The following is a 26,263-nucleotide window of genomic DNA, read 5'->3' as shown; positions in this document are numbered from 1 at the left end:
GTAGAATCCATAGCAAAAGGAACGCAGACCAGTGTTTGGAGACATGACTCTGCCAGATGATAGAGCAATTGATGCTACACTGCTTTCCTGAATGAGAAGGAAATGGTGATTATAATTAGATGATGAGATACTGGCATTGCAGGAAGAAAAACCCTGTATAAAGAAAATGTGGACTCATCACAAGAGGGAGCAAAGCAGGCATTACTTTTTTCCACATAGATATGTTCAGTATCATTGAATGGTGCAAGTACCCTGTGAGGCTTGCAAACCATGTGTTAAAATCTCTTTTAAAATGTGTTAACACCTTTGATTTTAATACCCTCATGGATCAAACACAATCTGTCATTCCTGGGGGTTGCTGACAAACACATTCAGCTGGGAGAAATGGTTTGTCTGTCAATAGGAACAATTTACAGTCTGTGCTGCAAACAGATTATGTGGTGTCACCTGCTTTGGTATCAGACAAACCAATAACAGGGTGATGCAGGAAATAATTGCTCGGAATAATATTGAACCAGTCGGGCAAGACAAAGAAGACTGTTTAAAGCTGTGCATGTGCTACTGTTGGGTTCAATCTATAAACTCCACAGTGCATTCACCAATCACACATACAAAGGAATTATAGACTGGAAAACCAATGTTTGGGGTTATAACCCAGTTTATAACCAATGTCTCTTTTTAACAGCTCTTCACTTTTAATTAAAAAATGTTAAATTCATTATTAGGTTTGCCACAGTGATAGTATTCTTGTTATCAAGCTAAAAAGGTATTAATCAAGCCCGATTAAACAAGACCTTGTCTGTCTAAGAGATTCCATCATAGTATTCTAAATATTTGAAAGCAAATGCAATGCTAGCATTTATTTAGAAAGGGCTTCTATACAAAAACACTGATGTAATGTTGAGGCTCTATAAGGCGCTAGTCAAGCCGCATTTGGAATATTGTGAGCAATTTTGGGAACCATATCTGAGGAAGGATGTGTTGGCTCTGGAGAGGGTCCAGGGGAGCTTTACAAGAATGATCCCAGGAATGAGTAAGTTAACATATGAGCGTTTGACGGCACTGGGCCTGTACTCACTGGAGTTTAGAAGAATGAGGGGGGACTTTGTTGAAATGTACCGAATAGTGAAAGGCAAGGATAGAGTGGATGTGGAGATGATGTTTCCACTAGTGGGAGAGTCTAGGACTGGAGGTCATAACCTGCGAATTAAAGGACATTCTTTTAGGAAAGAGATGAGGAGGAATTTATTTACTCAGTGGGTGGTGAAACTGTGGAATTCTTCACCACAGAAGACTGTGGAGGCAAAGCCAGTGGACATATTTAAGGCAGAGATAGATAAATTCCTGATTAGTACAGGTGTCAGAGGTTATGGGGAAAAGGCAGGAGAATGGGGTTGGGATGGAGAGAAAGATCAGCCATGATTGAATGGTGGAGTGGACTAGATGGGCCAAATGGCCTAATTCTACTCCTATCACTTATGATGTTATGAATAAGGATGTCCGAGACAATATTTATCCTTTGACCTGCAAAATATGCATTCTTATAGATTTTAGTGAAAAACAAAGACTGTATGAAATTATACTTGGGAAATGTTAAAAGAAGAGCTTTAAAGGTTTATTTGAGATTTTTCTTAGGCATAAATTATCAAATTCATTATAAGGGACATATCACATATATTTATATCTTCTATGCTGGTTCTTACTTTAAAATAAATATTGAAAACAATTTCATATTTTCAAGGGAATTCTTGGAACTGTACATATCTTCACAATCTCTTTAATATCCCATTTACTTATCCGCAGATTGACTTGAGGTTGCAGAACATAAACCTAATCGTGTAATCTAAACCTTTTTCTTTATAGCATACATTTTGATGCTTTCTTTACTTCAAGTATTTTTTCTTTCTGGATTTAGCTGAATCAAATGCAAGTGTCCTAAATTTTCTATGCATCAGTATCTCTGCAGGAGTGTAACTGGTGGAGGAGTGAGTCATCATCTTTAACTCAGAAGAATGTGTGTTATTGACTCATAGTAACATTTGGTCGGTCATCCATGTCATTCCACTTTTGTGTTGCTTTCATCGAATGTTAAAATTTCTCAGCTTCTCCGTTTGACACGGGATGCTAAGAAGATCTGAAATGTTGTTTGAGCCCAATTTGGTCACAAACTGCGCAAATGAAATTGCGCACCATTATCTCGCACAGTATCTGTGGAAGACTATAATTTGCAAGTTTTTCCACAGCACGACCGCACCTGCTTTACTTGAAACTATTGTGATCCCAAATATGATTCCTAGTACTTTTCTATATCTGAAAGTGATTTTGCTAATTTGTACATGTTTTTACATACTAACAATGACCCTTTCTGGGACATTATCCATCTTGCGCCATTTCTCAGGACTAAATTAGTACTGAAGATGCCGCACATGTGCTTCAGTGCATGGGTACATCATAGTGCACCAGAAGATTCATTACTGTGACTCCTCACGTCAAGGTTCTAAACCTTTTTCCGTTTTTTTTCTCTGCATGGTTCTACCTTCAATGGTTGACACAAGACTGTAAATGTAGCTGTGAGATCCAGCAGAAACCTGGCATAACCCTAGACCATACCAAAGTTAGATCAAACTTAATTGACATTTCATCTAACTTCTTCGATGTATTCAATCTCAAGCCTAAATAAACGTTTCATTTCATGTAGTGGTTATGAAACTCCTGAATATCATTTAATGTATTCAAAGATTTTCTTCCATGACAATTACAATCACCCATGACCCTGATTGCCGAGAAAATGATTGCTTCGCACTGAAATGTAATTCATGTATAAACCCCCCAATAACTACCGATTGTTTGATAATGTTGGGTTTATTTATTGACAATTGCGTGTTACCTTAAGATCGTTACAAAACCAGACAGTTTCATCTGTTTCGGCACTAGAATAATGGGTGTGACCCAGTCATTGAGCATTTCCAATGAACACATTGTGTTGCTTGGATTTATTCAACCATTCAGTGGGTGAGGCATCCTCAGTCTGCAGTTGATTTGGGGTCCAACTTAATGCACATAAAGACCTGGTGCCCATTAATACGAGCAAACAAATCTTCAAATGGAACTGAATCTCGCACTCAGACCTTATGTAGCCATGGTTTTTAAATAATAATTCCAAGTACATGTTTTATACATCCACTTTTAATATGTGTACCATTCTTTCTCTCACAATTAATCTGTTTGTGTTGTTGATAATTTCACTTTTCTCACCATTACAACTATCTTCTTTTTAGATAATTATAACAAACTGCAGACAGCAACTTAGTGAAATAAGTCTGCAGATTTATAGTACGATTTGCACTTTGGTCCGAATTAGTCATTGGCTATCTTGATGTTCCGATCAATATTACATCTCATTAACTTTTACTTTAATTTTAAAGTGTCTTCATTTTCTAATACTGGTGCCATTGGTTCTTATATTATTTAAACTACGTTGAATGCAAGGAACAGGGGCTGGTAGGGGGGTGAACCAGAGTCATGCCTCCAGTGCCTGAAAGGTGCAGCAGGCGCCCCCGGGAAACAAAGAAGGCCGGATAGGGAAAGGGTCGCTGGTTCGCGGGAACTGCTCCAGTACACCGAGCACATGGGCAAACCGGACTTTGGACATTGCATGATGGCACAAAAATGGCCGCTCCCGCACGTGTAATGTATATTTCACTGTGCAGTTGCATACATGACAAATAAAGCACCATTGAACCATTAATTCCTCATCCTTCAGTGGCTGCTCATTGGCTCCACTGCAATAGAAGTCTCCCCATTGTAGTTTTCTACCATTAATCATTCTAGTCTCGACAATGCATTTACTATTATTAATCAGTCTAGTCATGCATAATAAGATGCCTTTGACATCTCGCTGGTCTAAAGTCAACAGTGTGCATTGTGTTACCTTTATTACGTTGATGGCAATTTTTTATCCTGACAGTCTCACTTTGTGTGTCACATTTGTACACATAACTTGGGCTTAATGTCAGAGGTCCCTCATTTTCTACTGCAATGTGACTAACACCAACATTACGTAACAACCAAAATTCCATGGCAATTTTACGTCATCTCCATTGAAGTGGCTATTTTATTTGTACGCTGAAACATTAAATTTTATGTATTTACTAACTTCAACTGAATTTGTTTTTCTGCTAAACTGATTGTAAACTTTCTCAGCAATGCGCGAATCAGGAAGTAGCTAAAATTATTATTGTTTCTTTCCAATCATCTATAAATAACACAAAATAAATGCCAAGTGTATTTTATTTATTGTTTTTTAGTTCAGTTGTGTTCCAGTATTTCAACTTGTCATCCCAGAAGAAAACAGAGAAGCTGATAAATGGTCATCTTCACTTCCCAGAACCTGCTCTGCATCATGCAATACAGTTGGTGCATCCCCTGCCTTTAACTTATAGAAGACTCGAGCTCTGTGTTGCACACCAACAGTGACGTATCAGATACTCAAAACTATTATATAATCACTCAGCATCATGCCCAACCTCTGTTTTTTCTGTCCCAACTTTACAGCTTTCTCCAATCTCCAAGAATATTGGAATGAAGTGATTCTGTAAATCATTCTCACCTCATGAAACAGGATATCCTTAGACTTGTGTGGGGCCAAGAGTTTACTGAAGTGGCACATGTATTTTAGCCTCACTCAATTGGTAAGAATACTTCCTTACGTTGATGTACGGTTTTATTATGAACCAACATAGTTTCACTTTCACCCTCAATTTCAACAATAATGATGCATGAAACCACATTGATACATTCTAACATGGTCATTTTAACATTTCTTATATTTCTTTAATAATTTTCAGAACCAAAAAATACTTTGTAGCCAATTTCTGAATTGTATTCACTTTCAAGAGCGTCCCTTTTGTGTAAAATGAATGCCACATATTCTGACATTCAGCACTTATCCAACAATGCTATTAAATGGCAGAACAGCCACTGTTTGACTACTTTTTTTATTTACTTAAAAATTACTTGATGTGTTCTCATGAACATTGAGACATGGAAAATTTGTGAATATTTATCTTGAAGAATTGTTATTTCTTTTCTTTTCATTTGTAGCCTTGTCCAGAGAGACTACAGAAAGCAAGTTTTTTTTCTACATTCTATAACATCCAAGTAATTACCTCAGAGAAGATGTGATTGTTGCCAACTTCATCTGGCAATGAAATCTTCAAGACATTTCATGATAATACAACATTTTTAGATAATGGAAGATATAATATTTTTAGATAACTCCCATTCCTGCAGAGTTCACACATGGAAATTGATTAAAAACTCACTTAAAAACAGGGCATCAGTAGAACCATTGGCAGTATCCCTAAACCCAGTGAGAGGGCAATCTCACAGATAATTTAAAGTGTTTGAAACTCATCCGTGGATCAAATCATTCCATTCAGCTGAAATATCCCAAAGGGATATAGTTATCTGATTTGCACAATAGGCACATTTGTATTACGGATTTGACTTCTTTGATGTTTTTGAGTTCTCTTCAGCATCACAAACTCACTCTGTTACAAAATTGTCCCTGACTTTTTTCTACTCCAACCTCTTCTGGTTCTGATAAAAGACCCTAAATATTGACTATGTTTCTTACCACAAATATTGGTGAGTATTCCATTAATATATGGATTTATTACTTAACTAGACCAAGTGGGACCCATTGGGCCCCGTTCCCCCAATGCAATATTGCACCACTCACCCATAGCCCGAACTGCGTAGGCGCGTCTGACGATTTTAGAGTTTAAAATGGGAACACCATGGGAACGCATCTCACTTCCTCTTCAATTCCCCTCCTTCATTATCCTCTCTCCCCACCCTCCACCAACCTTCCTCTGCTTCCTCCCCTCACCCCTCCCACTCCTAAAATGTCGCCTAAGTGGGCCAGGCCCATTAAGCGGCACTCATTCAGGCAAATATTCCATAACGCTGCTGACTTGCTCCTTACAGGTGATGGAATGGTTTGTGAAGTCAGATGATTCCTTCACTGCAGAATAACCATCCACCCACATGTTCTCACAACGATCATAATGAAAAAGCTAGCAAAATGATAATCAAACTTCCGTGATTAGATTTTAGACATAATGATCCTGCATGAAACTGGAACACGGTTCCCTAGTGACTACTTGACATTTGTAAAAACCTATATATTCAACAAAGGGTATGATCAATGTAGGCCACAGTACTGTCCTTCAGTTTCTTATCTCCATGGGTATATTTTCAAAAACCCACAGGAACATCCAGGAATATCGTAAAGTTATTTGAGTTTATGTGTTTGGAAAGAACATCATCTCATTTTCTTGAACTAAAGTATCAATTCAGGAAATATCCAAATCAAGATAATTTAGTCAGTTGGTTGTCTGGGTGATTCACTTTACTTGATAAATTATTATATTATAACCATATAGGAATCAGTGCATGATATAATAATTCTGTAAATATTTTTCATATTTGCTAAATAAGCTTTGTGGAAAACTCTGCAAAAGACTATCTTCAGATTATAACAATTCTTGCCCCAATTATACTGGGTTCTTTGTAGAAATCTATTGACAAGCTTGCCTAAACATTGTCCTTGTTTTCTGTTGTCAAGATGTTATTTGTTTTTTTCTACGAATATTTATTGTTCCGAAATTTAAAAGTTTCTCATTTAGTTTTGCAGTTAATTACTGTGATGTATTTGCAGGCTCTTGCCACCTGATGGCTCTATAATTATATTTATTTCCAACTCTATTGGCATACTGTGAATAAATACAGTAACCCCTTGTTATTATGGATCTCTTTATAGCAGATTTAGTTTATAGCCCACGGACCTGCCGATCTGGCTGACGCCACGCACGGCCCACACCGCCTCCCCAGATGCTTCCAGGCTAGGCTGATGGCGCGGGCCCTCACCACCACCTCAAGCCAGGTCGAACTTACTGTCACCACCGCCGGCCACCACAGCTTCATTGGCCACTTCCAGGCTGTGCTTGCCACTGCCATCACGGCGTCCCTTACCGTAGCCCACAGGCCGTGACCAATGAAACATTGTTTTACAATAAACATTGTTTACAGCTTATGCCTATGGTCACCCAGGTTCTTATCTTATTTGATACTTTCCCCTCCCTTGCATCTTAACAAGCTTCTTTTGTTCCCTTCTCATTTCTAACAAAAGGTTTTCAACCTGAAATGTTAGCTGGGTGTCAAAGAACATAGCACAGTACAGAACAGGAACAGGCCCTTTGGCCCACAACGTCCATGCCGAACATAATGCCAAGTTAACTAATCTCCTCTGGCTGCACGTGATCTCTGCATTCCCTGCACATCCATGCATCCATCTAAAAGCCTCTTAATGCCTGTATTGCATCTGTCTCCACCACCTTTGCTGGCAACATGTTTCAGGCACCCATTACATTCTGGGTATTAAACGTGCCCCACATATCCTATAAACTCTGCCTCTCGCATCAATGCCCTCTAGTCTTCAACACTTCCAAACTGGGAAAAAGCATCTAACCGTCTATTTATGCTTCTCAAAGTTTAATATACTCCCTTCAGGTCTCCTCTCAACCTCCAAAATTCCGGAGAAAACAATCCAAGTTTGTCCAACCTCTCCTTATAGTTAACTCCCTCTAATCCAGTTAGAATTCTGGTAAACCTCTTCTGCACCCTCTCCAAAGTCTCCACATCCTTCCTGTAATGGGGCGACCAGAACCGCATCCAAATGCGGCCTAACAAAATTCTATAAAGCTGGAACATGACTTCCTGACTCTCATACTCAATGCCCGGGCCGACAAAGGCAAGCATGCCATACATCTTCTTTAGAACTCCATATACTTCTGTTGCCACTTTTAGTGAACGTGCACTTGGACCCCAGAATCCATATGTACATCAATGCAGCAATAAAGGCCTGTCCCAATTGGCAATTTCTTCGGCGACTGCAACGACAAAAAAAAAAATGTTGCGACACTTGAGACACCGCGCATCAATAAGTCGTCACGCAGCGACTTTTTCGGTGACCTGACACATCAGTCAATGATGCCGGCAGTCGCCGAAAAAAATTGCCAAGTGGGACAGGCCCTTTACCGCCTACATTTGACTTGACAAATTGCAACACCACACACTTGCTCAGACTTGATCTGCCATTTCTCTTACCACTGTTAATGCCCCTGCAATCTTCTCTTTTGCCTCACGCAAATCATTCATATTTATGACAAACAACAGGGGACTCAGTATTCAACTCTACAGTACACTACCGGTCACAGGCCACAAATCTGAAAAACAACCCTCCACTACTATCCTCTAACCTCCCTTCAAGCTAAATTTGTTTCCAATTAGCTAGCTCATCCCAGATCCCATTTGATCTAAACTTTCAGATCAGGACTTTGCCAAAGGTGTCACTATGTCCATGTAAACAATGTCTACTGCCCTACCCTTGTCAATATTCTCGGTCACCTTTTCAAAATAAAACTCAATCAAATTCATTGGACACAATTTTCCATGCACAAAGCCATGGTGACCGTCCCTAAGCAGTCCTTGTCTTTTCAAATGTAGATAGACACGGTTGCTAAGAATCCACCCCCCCTCCCCCACCTCCATTTACATAACCACTACTGATATTAGGCTCACCACCCTGTAGTTCCCAGGCTTGTCCTTGCAACCCTTTGTAAAATAAAGGCACATTATCCACCCTCCAGTCTTCTGATACCCAACAAATAGGTAACAAAGACACAAAAATCTCTTCAAGACCACATCTATATATGGGTCCATATATAGATTACCACAGTGATCCATAACGTGCTATTCTTTCCCTTGTTACATTTATTATCTTAATATGCTTACAAAATATGTTAGAATTCTTCTTTATCTTATCTGACAATTTTTCTCATGTCCCCTTTTGCCCTGCTGATTTCCTTCCTACTCCTACAACTCTTGTACTCCTCAAAGGATTCACTAGACCCAGCTGCCAATACCCGACATATGCCTCCTCCTTTCTCCTGACCAGAAATACCTCTCATCAACAAGGATTCCCTGATTCTGCCAGCCTTGTTTCTCATTCTAACTGGAGCCATTTCTCCCCGAACTCTCCCTATCTCCATCATAAAAGCTTTCTACTTGCTAGATGCCCATTTAACTGTTCACAGCCTCTTCCAACGAACTTTTGTAAATTCCTGTCCAACTCCATCAAAATTATCCTTACACCAATTGAGGACTTTAACTTGTGGACTAGTCCTCTCTTTTTCATGCATAAATAACTCACAGAATTATAGTCACTGGATCCAAAGTGCTCTCCCCACTGACCCATCAGCAACTTACACAACATTAGATCAAGTATCACCCCGTCTCTAGTAGAGCAATCTACATGTTACTTGAGAAGACCTTCCTGAAACCACTTACCTAACTTTAGCTCATGCAATCCGTCAACACGAAGGCAGTCCCAGTCTGTATTAGGGAAGTTAAATTGCCTACTATAGAAACATAGAAACATAGAAAATAGGTGCAGGAGTAGGCCATTCGGCCCTTCGAGCCTGCACCGCCATTCAATATGATCATGGCTGATCATCCAACTCAGTATCCTGCACCTGCCTTTTCTCCATACCCCCCCGATCCCTTTAGCCACAAGGGCCACATCCAACCCTCTTAAATATAGCCAATGAACTGGCCTCAACTACCTTCTGTGGCAGAGAATTCCAGAGATTCACCACTCTCTGTGTAAAAAATGTTTTTCTCATCTCGGTCCTAAAAGATTTCCCCCTTATCCTTAAACTGTGACCCCTTGTTCTGGACTTCCCCAACATCGGGAACAATCTTCCTGCATCTAGCCTGTCCAACCCCTTAAGAATTTTGTAAGTTTCTATAAGATCCCCCCTCAATCTTCTAAATTCTAGCGAGTACAAGCCGAACAATGACAACAATGTTATTCCTACACCTATCTGCGATCTCCCCATATATTTGCTCCAATTCTCGTTAACTTTGGATATCTTCTCCTTCCAGCTTCTGATTCCACCACTTCAATCTTTCCAACAGTGATTAGTTTGAGGCAAAATCAAAGCTTCTGTTTTCCAATTAATACCACTTGGTTAATACGTTTTATATAAATTCTGAACAACTTTGAATCTATCCGATTATGAAATTATTAACAATGACAAAACAAGAAATGCATAGATGTTTATGTTAACAAAGGTAACTAAGAGCACATGTACCTAATTTCACGTGAAGATATAACTGTGAATGAACTGAAGCTTAGGTTTATTATCCAAAACCATCTTTCAATGATGCTCAGCCAATATACGCATTATGTTTATTGCTTTGAAGAAACCTTTTAAATGTTATTGCCAAGTTGTGTATTAAAAGCAGATTTTCTGCTGTGTTCCACCTGCAGCAAATAATTTAAACTGTCCAATTTCACCCCTTAATTTTCCAATCATGCTCCAATGGACAGAAAATTGTGGACTGGGACCATACAGTTTTGAGGATTCCCTTGTAATTTGCTTGCTTGAAAGTAATAACAACCATTCTTTCTCGTTTAAATTGTTACTGCGTCTGTATTTCTATAATGCTTCAATAGAAGCATGACCTGAAATCATGGAATGAAATGTTTTCTATTCACATGGTTTTAAAATGTAACCTCAGTATCTTGCTATTTATTAGCATGATAGCACAATGGGGAACTCCAGAGTAGTTCTCACTGTAGTGTTATTCCTATATGCATAGTTTTGAAACATAAACTTATGGGGCTAGTTCTTTTTTACAAGTGGTTGGCAAGCGCCTGGAAATGGTAGGGGATGGTTAAAGCAGATACGATAATGGTGTTTGAGGCTTTTAGATAGATACAGGAAAATGCATAAAATGGAGAGATATAGATCATGTGCAGACATATGAGATTAGTTTATCTTCGCATCAAGGACCTGTCCCTGTGCTGTACTCTTCTATATTGCTAAAGCAAAATTTTCATCTGAATAGAAATCAGATATTCTATACAATATATTTATTGTTCAACTATTTATTACAAGGTTAATAGAACAGCATCCTGATCCAATTAACATGGAGATATGTATTAGCTAAAGGTGAACTGAACCCAGTGGAAACTTGCCACATTGATGAAAGACTATTTCTATTCTAAATATTGAATTAAAGTATTGACTGTTCAGAAATTAGGGATGCGACTCACACCCAAATGACCAGATTTATTTTCAGTCAGACCTAATGAACTAAAATCATCTTGAAATCCTGTAGATTTGCATTTAGTAAATGTAACACTGTATAAAATGTGTCAGAAAGAACTGCTGATGCAGGTTTAACTCAAAGGTCCTTGAACAGTCTATTTTATGAGAATGTAAATTTACATCATTTGTGAATGTGTTTTTCACAGGATGAAAAAAAACAGTAAATTCAGTATTTTGTGCAAAATGGAATAAAGGCCAAAGAGTGATTAGAAAATCAACTTCTTCAAGACAGCAGTCCTTCTGGTGAAAGTACCATTCTGCTTTTGACTTACAAATTCTGGGATTCAGATCCAGCAATAATGAAAGACCACTGATTTTTCCAAATCAGAATGTTCTGTGACTTGGTAAAAAAACGTCCAAGTTGCTCCCAAGCAATTGTTGTTGTCGTACTTGGTGTTAAAGATAATGGGATTGGGAAGTGCAGCTCAAATACACACATCTCTAATACACTTTACTTTGAGCCACTATCTTATTCCATGAAATATCATAATAGTTAGAACATGCTAACTGGAAAAAATAGTACGAGTCAAGATTAATCTATGACAGATGACTCGGGCACTGTTTGGTTCATCATTGCCCAAGTACATTTTGAACTATTAGACCAGAGACAACTGGAGATTCGGACATATTTTTGCATTTGTTAAACAATATTAATATCGATGATATTTATAAAGTAACTTGAGCTCAATTACTTGGCAGGTAAGTTAAATAGTGTTTAAATGCAAAATGAACTACCTGATCTTCTGATAATCTAATATACTATTATACAGTGTTGGATATTGCAGAGATACAATGGCAATCTTATAACAAGTTCACAACCTCAGCTATGGAATCAATGGGAAGTTCCACTTGAAAGCTGGCCTTTTTCACACAAGATTTACACATCTCCTAGTAGTTTAGAGCAAACCGCTATAGGATCTTTGGTTTAGAGGCCCAGAATCCGATAACCCTCTCATCCAGCATCGCAGGTCGATCCACCATAAGAAAATCACACTATGTACACATTTCTCAAGTGATCACAGGCCAATGTAATTATACTATCCTTAAAATAGCATGCAATTAATCAAAGTTTTAACACTTTTATTCTAATGATTTCTGAATATATTTTAGAACCATACCTGGTGTGGTTGAGAGCTAGACCATCTGCTGTAAGATGCACCATCGGCAGTCTTGGTGGTTGATACTCTCTGTAATTAAAATGAAATTAAATGAAATTCAGTTCAGTAATGGCTCAATAGAACCTAGAATATGGTCATGGAATATATAATTTTTCAACATTTATAATGATTCAGTTTCTTGACATTAACTGCAAAACTTTTAATTAGAATACTAAAGGGCCTGCCCCACTTTCACGACCTAATTCACGACCTTTTTTACTCGTGGACATTTTTCATCATGCTAGACAAACGCCCCGACCTAGTTGATGCCATGAGTACCTACGACCAGCATCACGGCCTCCTATGACCTACCTACGACCTTGTGACAACCATGCTGCGAGTACGAGTCAAGGGCAAACTCAGCAGAGGTCGTGAATTAGGTCATGAAAGTGGGACATGCCCTTAAGTAAATTAAATTTACAATAAACTAGAATTGCCTTGAGGTTGCTTTGAAAGTGTTCTGACAAACTACATTTTGTCTATCGTTTTAATCTACACTTCTAATGCATTCTCTCTTAATCCTCATAGACTCAATACACAAAGCTGTAAGATTTCAGCCAGGCACTGCAAATAATTTATTTAGACAAAATACGTAGTAAAAACACTTTTGTCTGCCTATTCTTCAAACTGATACAAATTCAAGTTCAAGTTATTTATTGTCACATGCACCAATAGGTACAGTGAGATTTGAGTTACCATACAGCCATACAAATAAAAGAACACAATACACAATAGGATTTAACATAAACATCCCCCACAGTGGAATCAAGGTTTCCCACTGTGGGAAGGCAATAAAGTTCAGTCATCTTCCTCCTTGTTACGATCTGATACGTTCAGATTTCAGGTTATAATCACAGTATTTACTATCAGCACATAGTGAACCGTGACTACATTTTTGTGATTTCAGTGCATTCATAGTTAATGTGGAATTCCCACAAAATGCTGCAGGGTTTCTAAGCACAGGAACACACAAAATCCAATATTGCTGCAGATATTTGCAGAATTATTATATGAAACCAAATGTGCGAGGAAACCCCAAAGATTGCTGTCAATTATTGGACTCTCTTCTAATGACTGCACTGTTTCCCAGTCTGGTCCAGTGTAATAAGAGGACAGTACAGTGGCGCAGAGGTAGAGTTGCTTATAGCACCAGAAACCGGGTTCGATCCTGACTATGGGTGCTGTCTGTATGGATTTTCTATGTTCTCCCCATGTTCTCCGGGGTGCTCCGGTTTCCTCCCACACTGAAGACGTACAGGTTTGTGGTTTAAATGGTAAATTGTCCATGGTGTGTAGGATTGTGCAGGAGTATGGGGATCGCTGGTCAGCACAAATTCGATGGGCTGAAGGGCCTGTTTCCATGCTGTATCTCTAAACTAAACTACGCTAAACTAGTGACGACAAAAAACCCCAGATAATTGCAAGCTATTCTTGCCATTAAGAAACCTAAAATATTACATTGTTGCATGATTTCTAGGTTTTTAAATGCACACTATTATTTCTTAGCACTCTCTGGCCCATGAATATTTTTTGTACATGGTTTGTAATTTCCTCAAATAAATTGTTCAAAGTATGTTGGATTTTCGGATATGGATATTGCCCATGGGTATAGGTTCCCCTCTTCCATTATAGACGAGGCTCTCACCAGGGTATCCTCAATATCCCGCAGCTCTGCTCTTACTCCCTCTCCCCCCATTCGTAACAAGGCCAGATTCCCCTTGTCCTCACCATCCACCCCATCAGCCGTCGCATACAGCAAATAATCCTCCTACAATTTTCCCACCTCCAACGGGATCCCACTACTGGCCATATCTTCTCATCTCCACCCATTTTCGATTTCTGCAGAGACCGTTCCCTCAGAAACTCCCAAGTCAACTCGTCCCCCCCAACCCAAACCACCCCCTCACCAGGTACTTTCCCCTGCAACCGCAGGAGATGCAACACCTGTCCCTTTACCTCCCCCCTCGACTCCATCCAAGGACCCAAAAAGTCTTTCCAGGTGAGGCAGAGGTTCACTTGCACCTCCTCCAACCTGTATCCAGGTGTCAACTTCTCTACATCGGCGAGACCAGGCGCAGGCTTGCTGATCGTTTCGCTGAACACCTCCACTCAGTCCGTCTTGACCTACCTGAACGCCCGGTGGCTCAGCACTTAAATTCCCCCTCCCATTCCCAATCTGATCTTTCTGTCCTGGGCCTCCACCGTAGTCAGAGAGGCCCAGCACAAATTGGAGGAACAGCACCTTATATTTCGCTTGGGTAGTTTGCACCCCAGCGGTATGAACATTGACTTCTCTAACTTCAGATAGCCCTTGCTATCTCTCTCCATCCCCTTCCCAGTTCTCCCACAAGTCTTACTGTCTCTGACTACATTCTATCTTTGTCCCGCCCACTCCCCTGGCATCAGTCTGAAGGGTCCCGCTCCCGAAACGTCACCCATTCATTCTCTCCAGAGATGCTGCCTCACCCACTGAGTTACTCCAGCATTTTGTCTACCTTCGATATTATTTTAATTGGCTATTGACATTTCACCTTCTACCTTAATTTTACTTGCATATATGAAGTTTTATCTTATGCCCTATAAAATGTTTAATTAGCTAAGTTAGAGCTTAATTTAGTTTATTTTAGAGATACGTCGCGGAAACAGGCCCTTTGGCCCACCAAGTCCACACCGACCAGCGATCCCCACACATTAACACTACCCTACACACACTAAGGACAATTTACATTTATACCAAGCCAATTAACGTACAAACCTGTACACCTTTGCAGTATGGGTGGGATTGTGGTTGTGTCATGTGACTATTCAGCCATAGCCAGGACGAAATACCAGAAACACTAAATTTCACCACAAAGCTGGAACTTAAATTTAATTAAATAAAAATGATAAATGCTGATGTCAATAATGATGCCCACAAAAACATTAGATTGTTGTAACAACTCATTTAGTCGACTGTCATTATGGAAAGCAAATCAGCTATCCTGTTCTCTGGTCTGACCCTCTCACTGGAATTGAGCTTAAAAGCCATATAGTACCCGAATAGACCATCATTGCTGGCCTTGCTAATGCTATTCATACCTGAGGAATGAACAAACACAGGATCGAAAATGAAATGCTAAACTTAGTAGAAAATCCAAACAGAGACCTAGAGCAACGGAAGTTGAAGTTGAAGTTTTCCACTCAATGAGTAAAAACTATTTACTATCAAGCTTTCACATCAAAGTTCATTAAACTACAGTTGGAGCAATTTGTTCTTTTCAAGACAGGATTGTGTCGAGACACATATCTAGTGAAATAATTTCTGCAACATTGCAGGTCCCGAAGAGCACAGTGGCCTCCGTCATTCTTAAATGGAAGAACTTTGAAAGCACCAGTACTTCATAGAGCTGGCTGCCCGGCCAAACTAAGCAATCGGGGAGGAGGTGACCAAGAACCCGATGGTCACTCTGACAGAGCTCCAGAGTTCCTCTGTGGAGATGGGAGAAACTTTCAAAAGGACAATTATATATGCAGCACTCCACAGTTAGAGTGGCTAGACGGAAGCCACTCCTCAGTAAAACGCACATGACAGCCCGCTTGGAGTCTGCCAAAAGGCACCTAAACATAATTCTCTAGTCTGGTGAAACCAAGATTGAACTCTTTGACCTGAATGCCAAGTGCCATGTCTGGAGGAAACCAGGCACCGCTCATCACCTGACCAATAGCATACCTACAGTGAAGCGGGATGGTGGCAGCGTCATGCTGTGGGGATGTTTTTCAGTGGCAGGAACTGGGAGACTAGTCAGGATTGAGGGAAAGATGAATGGAACAAAGTACAGAGAGATCCTTGATGAAAACCTGCTCCAGAGCGTTCAGGACCTCAGACTGGGGCAGAGGTTCACTTTCCAACAGGACAATAACCCTAATCACACAGCCAAGACAACGCAGGGGTGGCTTCATGAAAAGTCTGTGAATGTCCTTGAGTGGCCCAGCCAGAGCCCGGACTTGCACCCGATCGAATATCTCTGGAGGGACCTGAAAATAGCTGTGCATCAACGCTCCCCATCCAACCTGACAGAGCTTGAGAGGATCTGCAAAGAAGAATGGGAGAAATTACCCAAATACAAGTGCGTCAAGCTTGCAGTGTCATACCCAAGAAGACTTGAGGCTGTAATCGCTGCCAAAGGTGCCTCAACAAAGTACTGAGTAAAGGGTCTGAATACTTATGTAAACGTGATATTTCAGTTATTTATTTTTAATTACTTTGCAAACATTTCTAAACACCTATTTTTGCTTTTTTATTATGGGGTATTGGGTATAGATTGATGATTAAAAAAAAGAAAGTATTTAATCAATTTTAGAATAAGGCTGTAACGTAACAAAATGTGGAAAAATTGAAGGGGTCTGAATACTTTCTCAATGCACTGTATATTGGGGCAAACATGAAGAGAAAATCATTCTCATGAAAGAACGGCCATGTTAATGGTTTGGTCTTGAATGCTAATGAATTTCCAAGCAGTGTGTCCATAGTCAAAATGGTAAGTGGTATAGTGACCATTTAATGCAAAGTTGCCTATCTAGATTACTCTCTTTTCCATAATGACTTGCTGCCTGATTCACAGAACCAAGAAAAGTCCACACATCTTTTTATGGTACATGCATCTTCCTCGCTGAAACTGTGAACTTGTGCAACTATCACCATAGACGACCACTGTGTTGGTTTTCTCCAGTCACCAGTATCATTTTAAGGAGTATCATCCATTCAATAATCCATTCAATGCTGGATCTGAGCAATATTTAAGCAAGGTATGCAAATGTTAATTAGTCATGTTGTTTAATTTGCCATTATTTCAGATCAGATTGGTATTTCACTGCATGCTCCTAATTTGGAGCTATTGAATTTTGTAATTAATAAAGATTCTGCTCCCTAAATGCTAAATTCGCTAGTAATCAGTGTAATTAATTTCACAAGCTAATGTCAAATCTGCACGAAATTGCAGTATTTCTTTCATCATGAGGCAATGCCTGACTTTTGGATCTATTCAGTTACATAATGGGTGAGCTGGGATGACTGCTTGAGAGACCTTGTGTCACTTTTGCTTCCAAGGAACATGGCCTTTATTAGTCTCATCAGCTGATTAGTAGTGCACCATTACGTGCATCCATTTGATTTAGAGAGAGGAACTTGGGGCTTTGAAGGTAATTTTTTGCTGTAATTATATTTTATTAGTGAGATTGCTTGCTTTGCCTTTCCAAACGAAGACCGTGAGATTTGATGTCAACGCATGTGTAATTATTGTATGGATCAAGAGGCACTAATAACAGTGGAATCTTGAACAGAAAACAAAGTGCTGGATGAACAGTGTGTCAGACAGCATCTATGGGGCAAAGATCTGTTGTGTTTTTATAAATAAACCATTTATGCCACAATTTTCACAGCATCAATTCTGTTTTCCTTTCTCTTTCTTAACTAGGCACAGAAGGTGGACATCCAGACCAATAGGACTATGCTCCAAGCAGAGCAATTTCATCAAGCCTCCATATCCATTCTCCATTCTCCATCTTTGCCAGTAACCTACACTAAGGGATAATTTACAATATAAATTAACCTACCAACAAGTCTTTGGAAGGTAAGGGAAAACCAGAGCACCCAGAAAATATCCGCACATTCACATGCTAAATGTGCAATCTCCACATAGGCAGCATGTAAGATGAAGGATCAAACCTAGGTACCTGGATCTATAAAACTGCAGGATTTACACCTGCGCCTCATGCACCATCATACAAGTCGGGGTCCAACTAAAAATTGTTCTTTGCCATGAAAAGATGATAAACTCTGAAGCTGTAGCTGAACTGCTTGAGGTTGTTACTGCACAGCCACTTGCCATCTCCTCCACCTAAAGTCACAATGCTTCCACTATTCATGTTAGGCTACATATAACCAGACTGATTAATGTATGTATTTCCATCAGCAGTTGTTTAAAGGCATCACTAAATTGATATGGAGACAAACAAACTCTTTACTGAGCATTAGCATAGACCTTTCATTTGCTGGCAATGCAAAATTTTAAAATGTATTTCTGATGCAATCAATGTAACTTAATTGAGCATTACCATCTATATCCTGCAAAGCATACAGCTTTGCCCTTTTTCTCGTTAACAAGAACAACCACATCTGACTCCTTAGAAGCATTAGCAAGTTAACTGTCAGAGAAAAGCAAATTACTTACCATTAAGTATTTTATTCTCACATGTGTCAGCTTTAACACAATTTGCTTAATGCAAATACTCAGTGTAACGGCAATTTCTTAATTTCTCAATGCCCAACTTTTAATTACAGTTACTACTCGGGGATGTGGTTGAGATATGGTTTATGCACTAACAGATAGCGTAATTTTCCAGTCATTGTTTCTTGATGAATTGGTCTTTTATTGAAGTAATACAAAACAAAGAAATAATTCATAACTTTTCATTCTTACTAACTGTTTCTTCCATGTGGTATCTCAAGAACATAAATGTGAACGTGGTAAAAACTGTTGTCCTCACCATCCCTCGAAGCAAACTAAAAAATCGCCCAATCCATGAGTCTGCGCTAGCCTCCAAAAAATGTAGACACGCCCATCTACGTATATAATCTCACCCACAAGCTAGGAAAACGATACAGAAATACTAATAGTAACTAACCTAAGCATAAATGGCTCCTCCACTCAGATTTTCACATGAACTACTTTAGTACAGAACAAAGTAGTTGCAGCATTCCCTGAGATGTGACTTTGGAGCAGCAGAGAGGAGTTATAGAAGGCAATGCTGCAAATGTAAGTTTCAGATTTTTAATATATACTAGACCAAGTGGGACCCATTGGGCCCCGTCCCCCAACACGCTCACCCGACGCCCCCTGGAGGCGTCCCCTGGAACCAATCACCCATATCACCCCCCACAACGAAAATTCCGGAATTTACACAGGCAATCAATTGTCCCCACGTGGGGGGAGTGGGAGGGGGGGGGGGGGGGGGCCCGGCATGAGCGCTCACCCCGGAGACGGGCGCCAATAACCCCCATCATCCCCCACAAGGAATATTCCGGAATATACGGAGGCAATCAATCGTCCCCACGTGGGGTGGCGCGATCACCTCCCCCCCCCCCCCCATCTCATTGTAAATGAAACCTCTCCCCTATTCCACCCCCTCCCCCCCCCCCATCCCATCCCAGCACAAGAAAAGTAATTTTTGTAAATGAAACCTCTGACCTATTCCACCCCTCCACAATGATACAGGCAATGAGATTCCGTTGTGATGAACCCATTCCCCCAACGCAACCCATTCCGCAACGCAATAATCACCTATAGCCCCCAACTGCGCAGGCGCAGCTCATACACTCCCCCACCCTCGTCTTCACCCTCCCTCTTCTCTCCCCTCTCCTCCTCCCCTCCTCCACTCCCTCCCTCACCTCTCCCTCCCTCTCCTTTTCCCTACCCTCAGTCACTCCCTCCCTCACCTCTCCCATTTCGCACTCCCCCACTAAACACAATGCCAAATCAAACCTTAAAATAACCTAATTACACTATTAGTCGTCAATGAACATGGAAGGATTCGAATAAAATCAATGTTTATAAAAATCGCAGGCTTTTAAAGAAAAAAAGCAACTATAAATGAAATGAATCTTATCTTTAAAGACTTAGCAGTTTATCCACTGAATCAACCGGCAGCTTGAATGAATGCAACGTTTTTAACCTGTTTTAAACTCTCTCTCTCTCTCTCTCTCTCTCTCTCTCTCTCTCTCTCTCTCTCTCTCTCTCTCTCTCTCTCTTTTTTTTCTCTTTTCCAAGGACTTTAATCAACAAAATACATAATACAGTGTACCAAAAGTACATTCAAATACATCAAGCAGTCATTATAGTACAATGGTGCAGTCATTATTTACAATGCTCTCAACCCCACGCGGTGACCAGCGTTCACAGAAGGCCTCCAGCGTTCCCGTGGACATCGCGTGGTCCCTTTCCAGGGACACGCGAGCATGGACGTAGGCCCGGACGAGGGGCAGGCAGCTGACTCTGGTGTGACCATTGACCGCCCGTTGCCTGGAACCGCGAATGGCCATCTTGGCAAGGCCTAGGAGCAAACCGACAGAGAGATCCCACCCCCCGATCAGCTCTCCCAGCTCCCTGCCTTGTGTCCAAACACCAGGATCGTGGGACTAAAATGCAACCAGAACCTGAGGAGCAGCCCCTTCAGATATTGGTACAGGGGCAGCAACCTCACACACTCCATATACGCGTGAAAAAAAAGTGCGAGTGGAGGTGGTAAAAACTGAGTCGGGAGGTGGTAAAATGATTGAGTCGGAGGGCGGTTAACGTAACTCGTCATCGGCTACGATCCAGAGCCTGGGGGAGGCGGGGGCCATGTAACTCGCAGGTCGTGGCTGCGCGTTGAAAACTCTGCGCAGCTGGCCGTGAGGAGCAAAGGCATTGTAATGTCATCAGCTCGCTTCAGCAGTTAGATTTTAAAAAGGATGTGAGATTGGTGAACAAGTTTAGTAAAGAAAACTCAGGAAATAATGAATTAAATTTGCAGATGAGGGGATTTTTGAAATCATGAGATAAATCTCTACCGGAATATGTAAAAATGTCACCATTGCCGTGTCGAGTTTTCGAGGAGATGTGAATCACATATGAAAAGACACACGGACACACACAAGATCTGTGTTTTATAAGTTATATTAATTTGCTTCTTTTACCCCATAACCACCCTATCCATTGACGCATAGCCCCAACTCGCAGGTGCGTCTAGAGAGGGGAGTAGAGAGTGAGGGCAGAGAGAGAATGGGGAGAGACAGAGAGAGAGACAGAGGGAGAGGGGGGTGGAGGGGAGGAGGAGGGGATGGGTGGGTGAGGGGGGGGGAGGGTGGGGGAGTAGGGGAGACGGAGATGGGGAGAGAGTGGGGAGGGTGAGATGGGGAGAGAGTGGGGAGATGGGGAGAGAGTGGGGAGTGGGAGAGGGGATGGGGAAGTGGTAGAGGGGTTGATTCTGCTGTTATTGGATTTCATGGGTAGACCTTTAATGGTTGGTGTGGGGGTGGTGGGTGTTCGTGTGGTCGCCGTTTGTTGTAGAGGCGTTGCCTTGGAAGTGGTATTCCTGTTTGGGTCTTCCTTCTTACTTTCCTTGGGGGTAGTGTGGGGTATCCCTGGTGGGCCTGTTTCTGAGCTATTGGGAGGTTGCTAACGTTGATTTGTTGGTAGCGACTCGGCTCGCCTTTTCTCCTCCCAAGGGGGCTTCTCCAGGGCCTTTTAACGCCACGTTGTGCTTTGGGAAGGGGGGAGGGAGGGGGAGAGATCTCCCACCCCTGTCCCATTGTGATATCATATGTAAATGAGATCCATTGTGATTGTACATCTGTGAGTTGGCACTGTGACTCATGCAGCGGTTTGGTTTTAGTGGGACCACGTGAAGGTTCCAATCTCCCACACCTGTCCCATTGTGATGGCATATGTAAATGAGATCCACTGTGATTGGACATCTGTGAGGGGGCACTATGACATGCAGCAGTTTGATTTTTAATTTTTTTGATGTTTTGTGAACAATTTTATTCAAAATCTGGGGAAATAATAGACGAAATCTAGAGAGGAATGGATTTCTGAAATCATCAGTTAAATCCCTACCGAAATATGTAAAAATCTCCGCGTTTTTGCGTCTGGTTTTCGAGGAAATACGTTTCACATGCAAAATGACACACACACACACACACACACACACACACACACACACACACACACACACACACACACACACACACACACACACACACACACACACACACACACACACACACACACACACACACACACACACACACACACACACACACACACTCACACACACACACAGTTTTGAAAGTATATAGATAAGATAAGATATAAATAGCTTTACAATCAACACAAACTTATATTTTGGGATTTTAAATGATACATAATTTGCAACATAATTTATAAATGATCCCACTCTCCATTTTCATGAAAAAAACATGTTTTTTTTAGGTAAAAAAACGATCTTGTAATTTCAATGGTGAAAAAATATACAAGGTCACAGGTCCTGCTGCTTGTTGTCATAAGCCCGCAGAATTGGGAAAGTGAAGAAACGTGCTGGGAGGTGGTTTCAGAGCCCTTCCACATCAACATGCACAAGTGTATGAGAGGAAAACAAAGAAAAATTGCAAGAATAGGTCATCTACTTTCATTCCCATTTGAGGACGATGTCTGCACCTATTATCGCTCCAGAATAACAAATGGCTACGTCCCAGTGCATGTGAAGAAATAATGACACTGTAGACATTTTTCCTTCCTCTGTGTCAATGAACTAAGTAGGCCAGGCATATAAATAACAACATCAGTTGACAAAATATTTAGTCGGGAAGAATTCTGAATTAAGATGGTGAAGACCACAAGTTTTAATTTTGTGATATACATGTTTTAATTTGAAAAGATTATGTCTTCTGAAGCCAGCAAAACTGACAAATAAAAGCTGATGAGTTGTGGTTGTTGGCACGGCAGTTTAGACGTGATTGGAGAAAGGTCTGAGATTGCAGTCAGTGATTGCAGGAGAAGGGGAGATTGCAGGGAGATGTCTGAACAAGGGGAGTTATTATCTTGGGTGGAGCAGTGATCATAGCGTGTGGAAGTAATCACAGGAATGTCACTGAACATATGGGGAAGTGGTTGTCAAAGATCCTGGAGAGGATGGGTGATTGCAGTGAGATGGAAAGTGATTGCAGGAGAGGCTGTGATGATTGGCTATGTCATTGATTTGGACAGGCCACTTATCTCTGGGAAGTGGGCGATCATGGGACTGTTAGGAATCATGAGGAAAATCAGTGATCACAACTAGACATGGGGAAACTTAACAGTTTTAGATTAGTTGAACTGAGAGCCCCAGATCCTTTTATCTATTAAGTGTTCCCGAGGCTTGAGAAACCTGGTTAACATGTAACCTTCGTATAAGTAAAGGCTTGAATAATGCATAAAATATTTTAATGACCAACCTGCCAGCTGAAGATGAGTTGATTATTTGTTCATTTAGATGGGTTCAAATCAAGTGTCTGCCACAGATGTTTATTATATCAGATTCCCATTCCACTGAAAGCTTAAAACTGCTTTGAAGGTGAGAACTATTCCCATTATTTGGGAAAATACACTTTGATCATTTATTGCCATTAACGAAGAAATGTACATTAGCTCTTTATCGCAATAGTGACAACCACTCCACTCAAATGAAATCAATCCACTAACTAACTAATGAGTTATTCAGGTTATTGAACTCCCCTTCCCACACTTAGTATTCTATCATAACAATGGACAAGCCACAATTTAAAGAACTGAAACCAACCTGCAAGATGGCACTGGAGCCTAGCGATTCTGTGTATGCTTCCCAGAGAAGGATCTACTATAATCCAATACAGTAGCTCTACTTATTTTCCCTTTGCTCTATCAATTGTACTTGAGTGCTACTTGATTGTATTTATGTATAGTATGATCAGATCTAAATGGATTGCATGCAAAGCTTTTCACTGTACCTCAGTACACAATACAATAATAAATGTACACCTAAACCTACTCTTTCAATCCACCTCCAGGCAACAATGAATGAATGGGTCATAGTTAACTTTTTTAATTTCATGAACTGATAAATGTAAACAGGATCATAATATGGCTTTTAACTATCTGAAAAGCACTATTCAATCATTAATGCAGAAAAGGTAACATATCTTTAACAGTGGAGCACTTGTAATTCCATTCTGATCACCAAAATATAAATAATGCTACAAATAATAACATTCAATCCTTTCTTATTTTTATTATTTTCCTCAGTCTGAAGATATAGTTTTACTTTTGATATTCCTTGAGGTTTTTGTATGCATAAAATGATTAAATCTACAAAAGTGGAAAGATTCTGTCCTAGAAATTCAATTGTGCTGTTCCATTTCCCTCTGCAAATGATTATTCTTTTTCTGGAGTATTATTTCCAGGTTGAATTTCACATCTTTGAAATTCTGACTGGAAATTTCATCTTATCATTTCTATAAACATATGAAGGTTTGGGTTCAATCAAGGAAAGTTAAGGATGTATATGCAAAGATAGACACAAAATGCTGGAGTAACTCTGCAGGACATACAGCATCTCTGAATAGAAGGAATGGGTGACGTTTTGGGTTGAGACCCTTATTCAGACCCGGAACGTCACCCATTCATTCTAGCCAGAGATACTGCCTGCCCCGCTGAGTAACTCCAGTATTTTGTGTCTATCTTTGGTGTAAACCAGCATCTGCAGTTCCTTCCTACACATTTTGTAGCTGCAAAGTATTGGTATTCAGCTAAGTTTGTCAAGTTGCTCTGTGAGCACTACCCCAAACACTGAGCCATCATCCTTTATACAATCTCTCCCTGTGGGTCTGATCAGTCTGTGGTGACCAGTTTGAAGCGTGAAGTCCAGGTTTAGTGTTCCCAACTTCACATGGAACTAAGGTTCCAACCAGAGTTCACAGTCCACACCTATAAGATAATATATCAAGGCTTTGTGACAGTGGTACAAAGGGGATTTTGACTGTTCCTATGGAGAGAGGTCTGTTTTTGTTTCAGAGTGAATATCTACAGGCTCAACAAGTGTCCGTCATTACTAGACAGTTGGGGCATTGTACCAAATGTAATCAGCTAAAATGAGACTAATGATCTGTTTATATTGGGGATCTTGTTATTGCTTTACTGTTACTTATAGGTGCAATGACGCTGAAGAATTACTGGTGAAATAAAATTTCCGATCAACCCTGCTTTCTGCTCTGTAAATGACTTCCTCTGCTTGCCATTAGATGCCCTTCATCCGTATCTCTGTCCTTTGATGTCCTCCTGCTCCACACTTAACTTCCCCTTTTCCCCACCTTTAATTTCACCTATGATGTGCTTCCTTACCAATCCAATCCTACTTATTTGATATAAACTGAAATACTGTTCCATCAGCTTTGGTCACCATCAATATCAGTAGGCAGAAATTAGCATGAGATTGGTTTCTATCATATCACAATCATGTTGAGGTTTTCACTTTGGTCAATAGACAATAGACAATAGATAATAGACAATAGGTGAAAGATTAGGCCATACGGCCCTTCAATGTGATCATGGCTGATCATCCACAATCAGTACCCCGTTTCTGCCTTCTCCCCATATCCCCTGACTCCGCTATCTTCAAGAGCCCTTTCTAGCTCTCTCTTGAACGTTTCCAGAGAACCGGCCTCCACTGCCCTCTGAGGCGGAGAATTCCACAGATTCACAACTCTCTGGATGAAAACATGTTTCCTCATCTCCTTTCTAAAGGGCTTACCCCTTATTCTTAAACTGTGGCCCCTGGTTCTGGACTCCCCCAACATCGGGAACATGTTTCCTGCCTCTAGCGTGTTCAAACCCTTAATAATTCAGTATTCAGTATTCAGTATTTCTTTAATATCATTTCACTGAGTACTCGCATACACAGAGGAAACGAAAAAATGTTTCCATTCAGTGTAAAAATAAGAACAAAAAAGGATAATACATAGAGCTTTAAAAACAAATTAAAATTACCATTTTTAAAAAGAAAGTAGGCCTAAAAATTAACAATATAATAAAAACAGTGATTCTGATCGACAGTGGCTTCACAGTGGCTTTACTTTGACAGGTGCCTAACTGTCAAAGTATGGGCGCGGTTGGATGTGTGGATGAGCGATATTTTGGGAGGGGACAAAGTCTGTTAATCAGTCTTATTGCCTGTGGGAAGAAGCTGAGGAGCATCCTGCTGGTTTTGCAGCTGATGCTCCTGTACCTCTTCCCAGATGGCAGAATGGAAAAGATGTGATGTGATGGGTGGTAG

General features: G+C 40.5%; 1 protein-coding gene across 5 annotated transcripts in view; it reads right to left on the bottom strand.

The window, feature by feature from the left end:
• rbms3 (RNA binding motif single stranded interacting protein 3) overlaps window positions 1-26,263 on the bottom strand; it is a 1,345,529-nt gene that overhangs the window by 1,129,191 nt on the left and 190,075 nt on the right. For all 5 annotated transcript variants that reach the window (XM_033047243.1, XM_033047268.1, XM_033047258.1 and 2 more), the window contains exon 3: window positions 12,362-12,430. In XM_033047243.1, the coding sequence (XP_032903134.1) occupies window positions 12,362-12,430 (69 nt within the window). The remainder of the gene's footprint in view (window positions 1-12,361; window positions 12,431-26,263) is intronic.

The sequence above is a fragment of the Amblyraja radiata genome, chromosome 2 (genome assembly GCF_010909765.2).
Source record: "Amblyraja radiata isolate CabotCenter1 chromosome 2, sAmbRad1.1.pri, whole genome shotgun sequence".
NCBI classification, from domain to species: Eukaryota; Metazoa; Chordata; class Chondrichthyes; order Rajiformes; family Rajidae; genus Amblyraja; species Amblyraja radiata.
The sequence above is the reverse complement of the archived record's forward strand: the minus strand, read 5'-3'. Positions and strand labels throughout refer to the sequence as shown.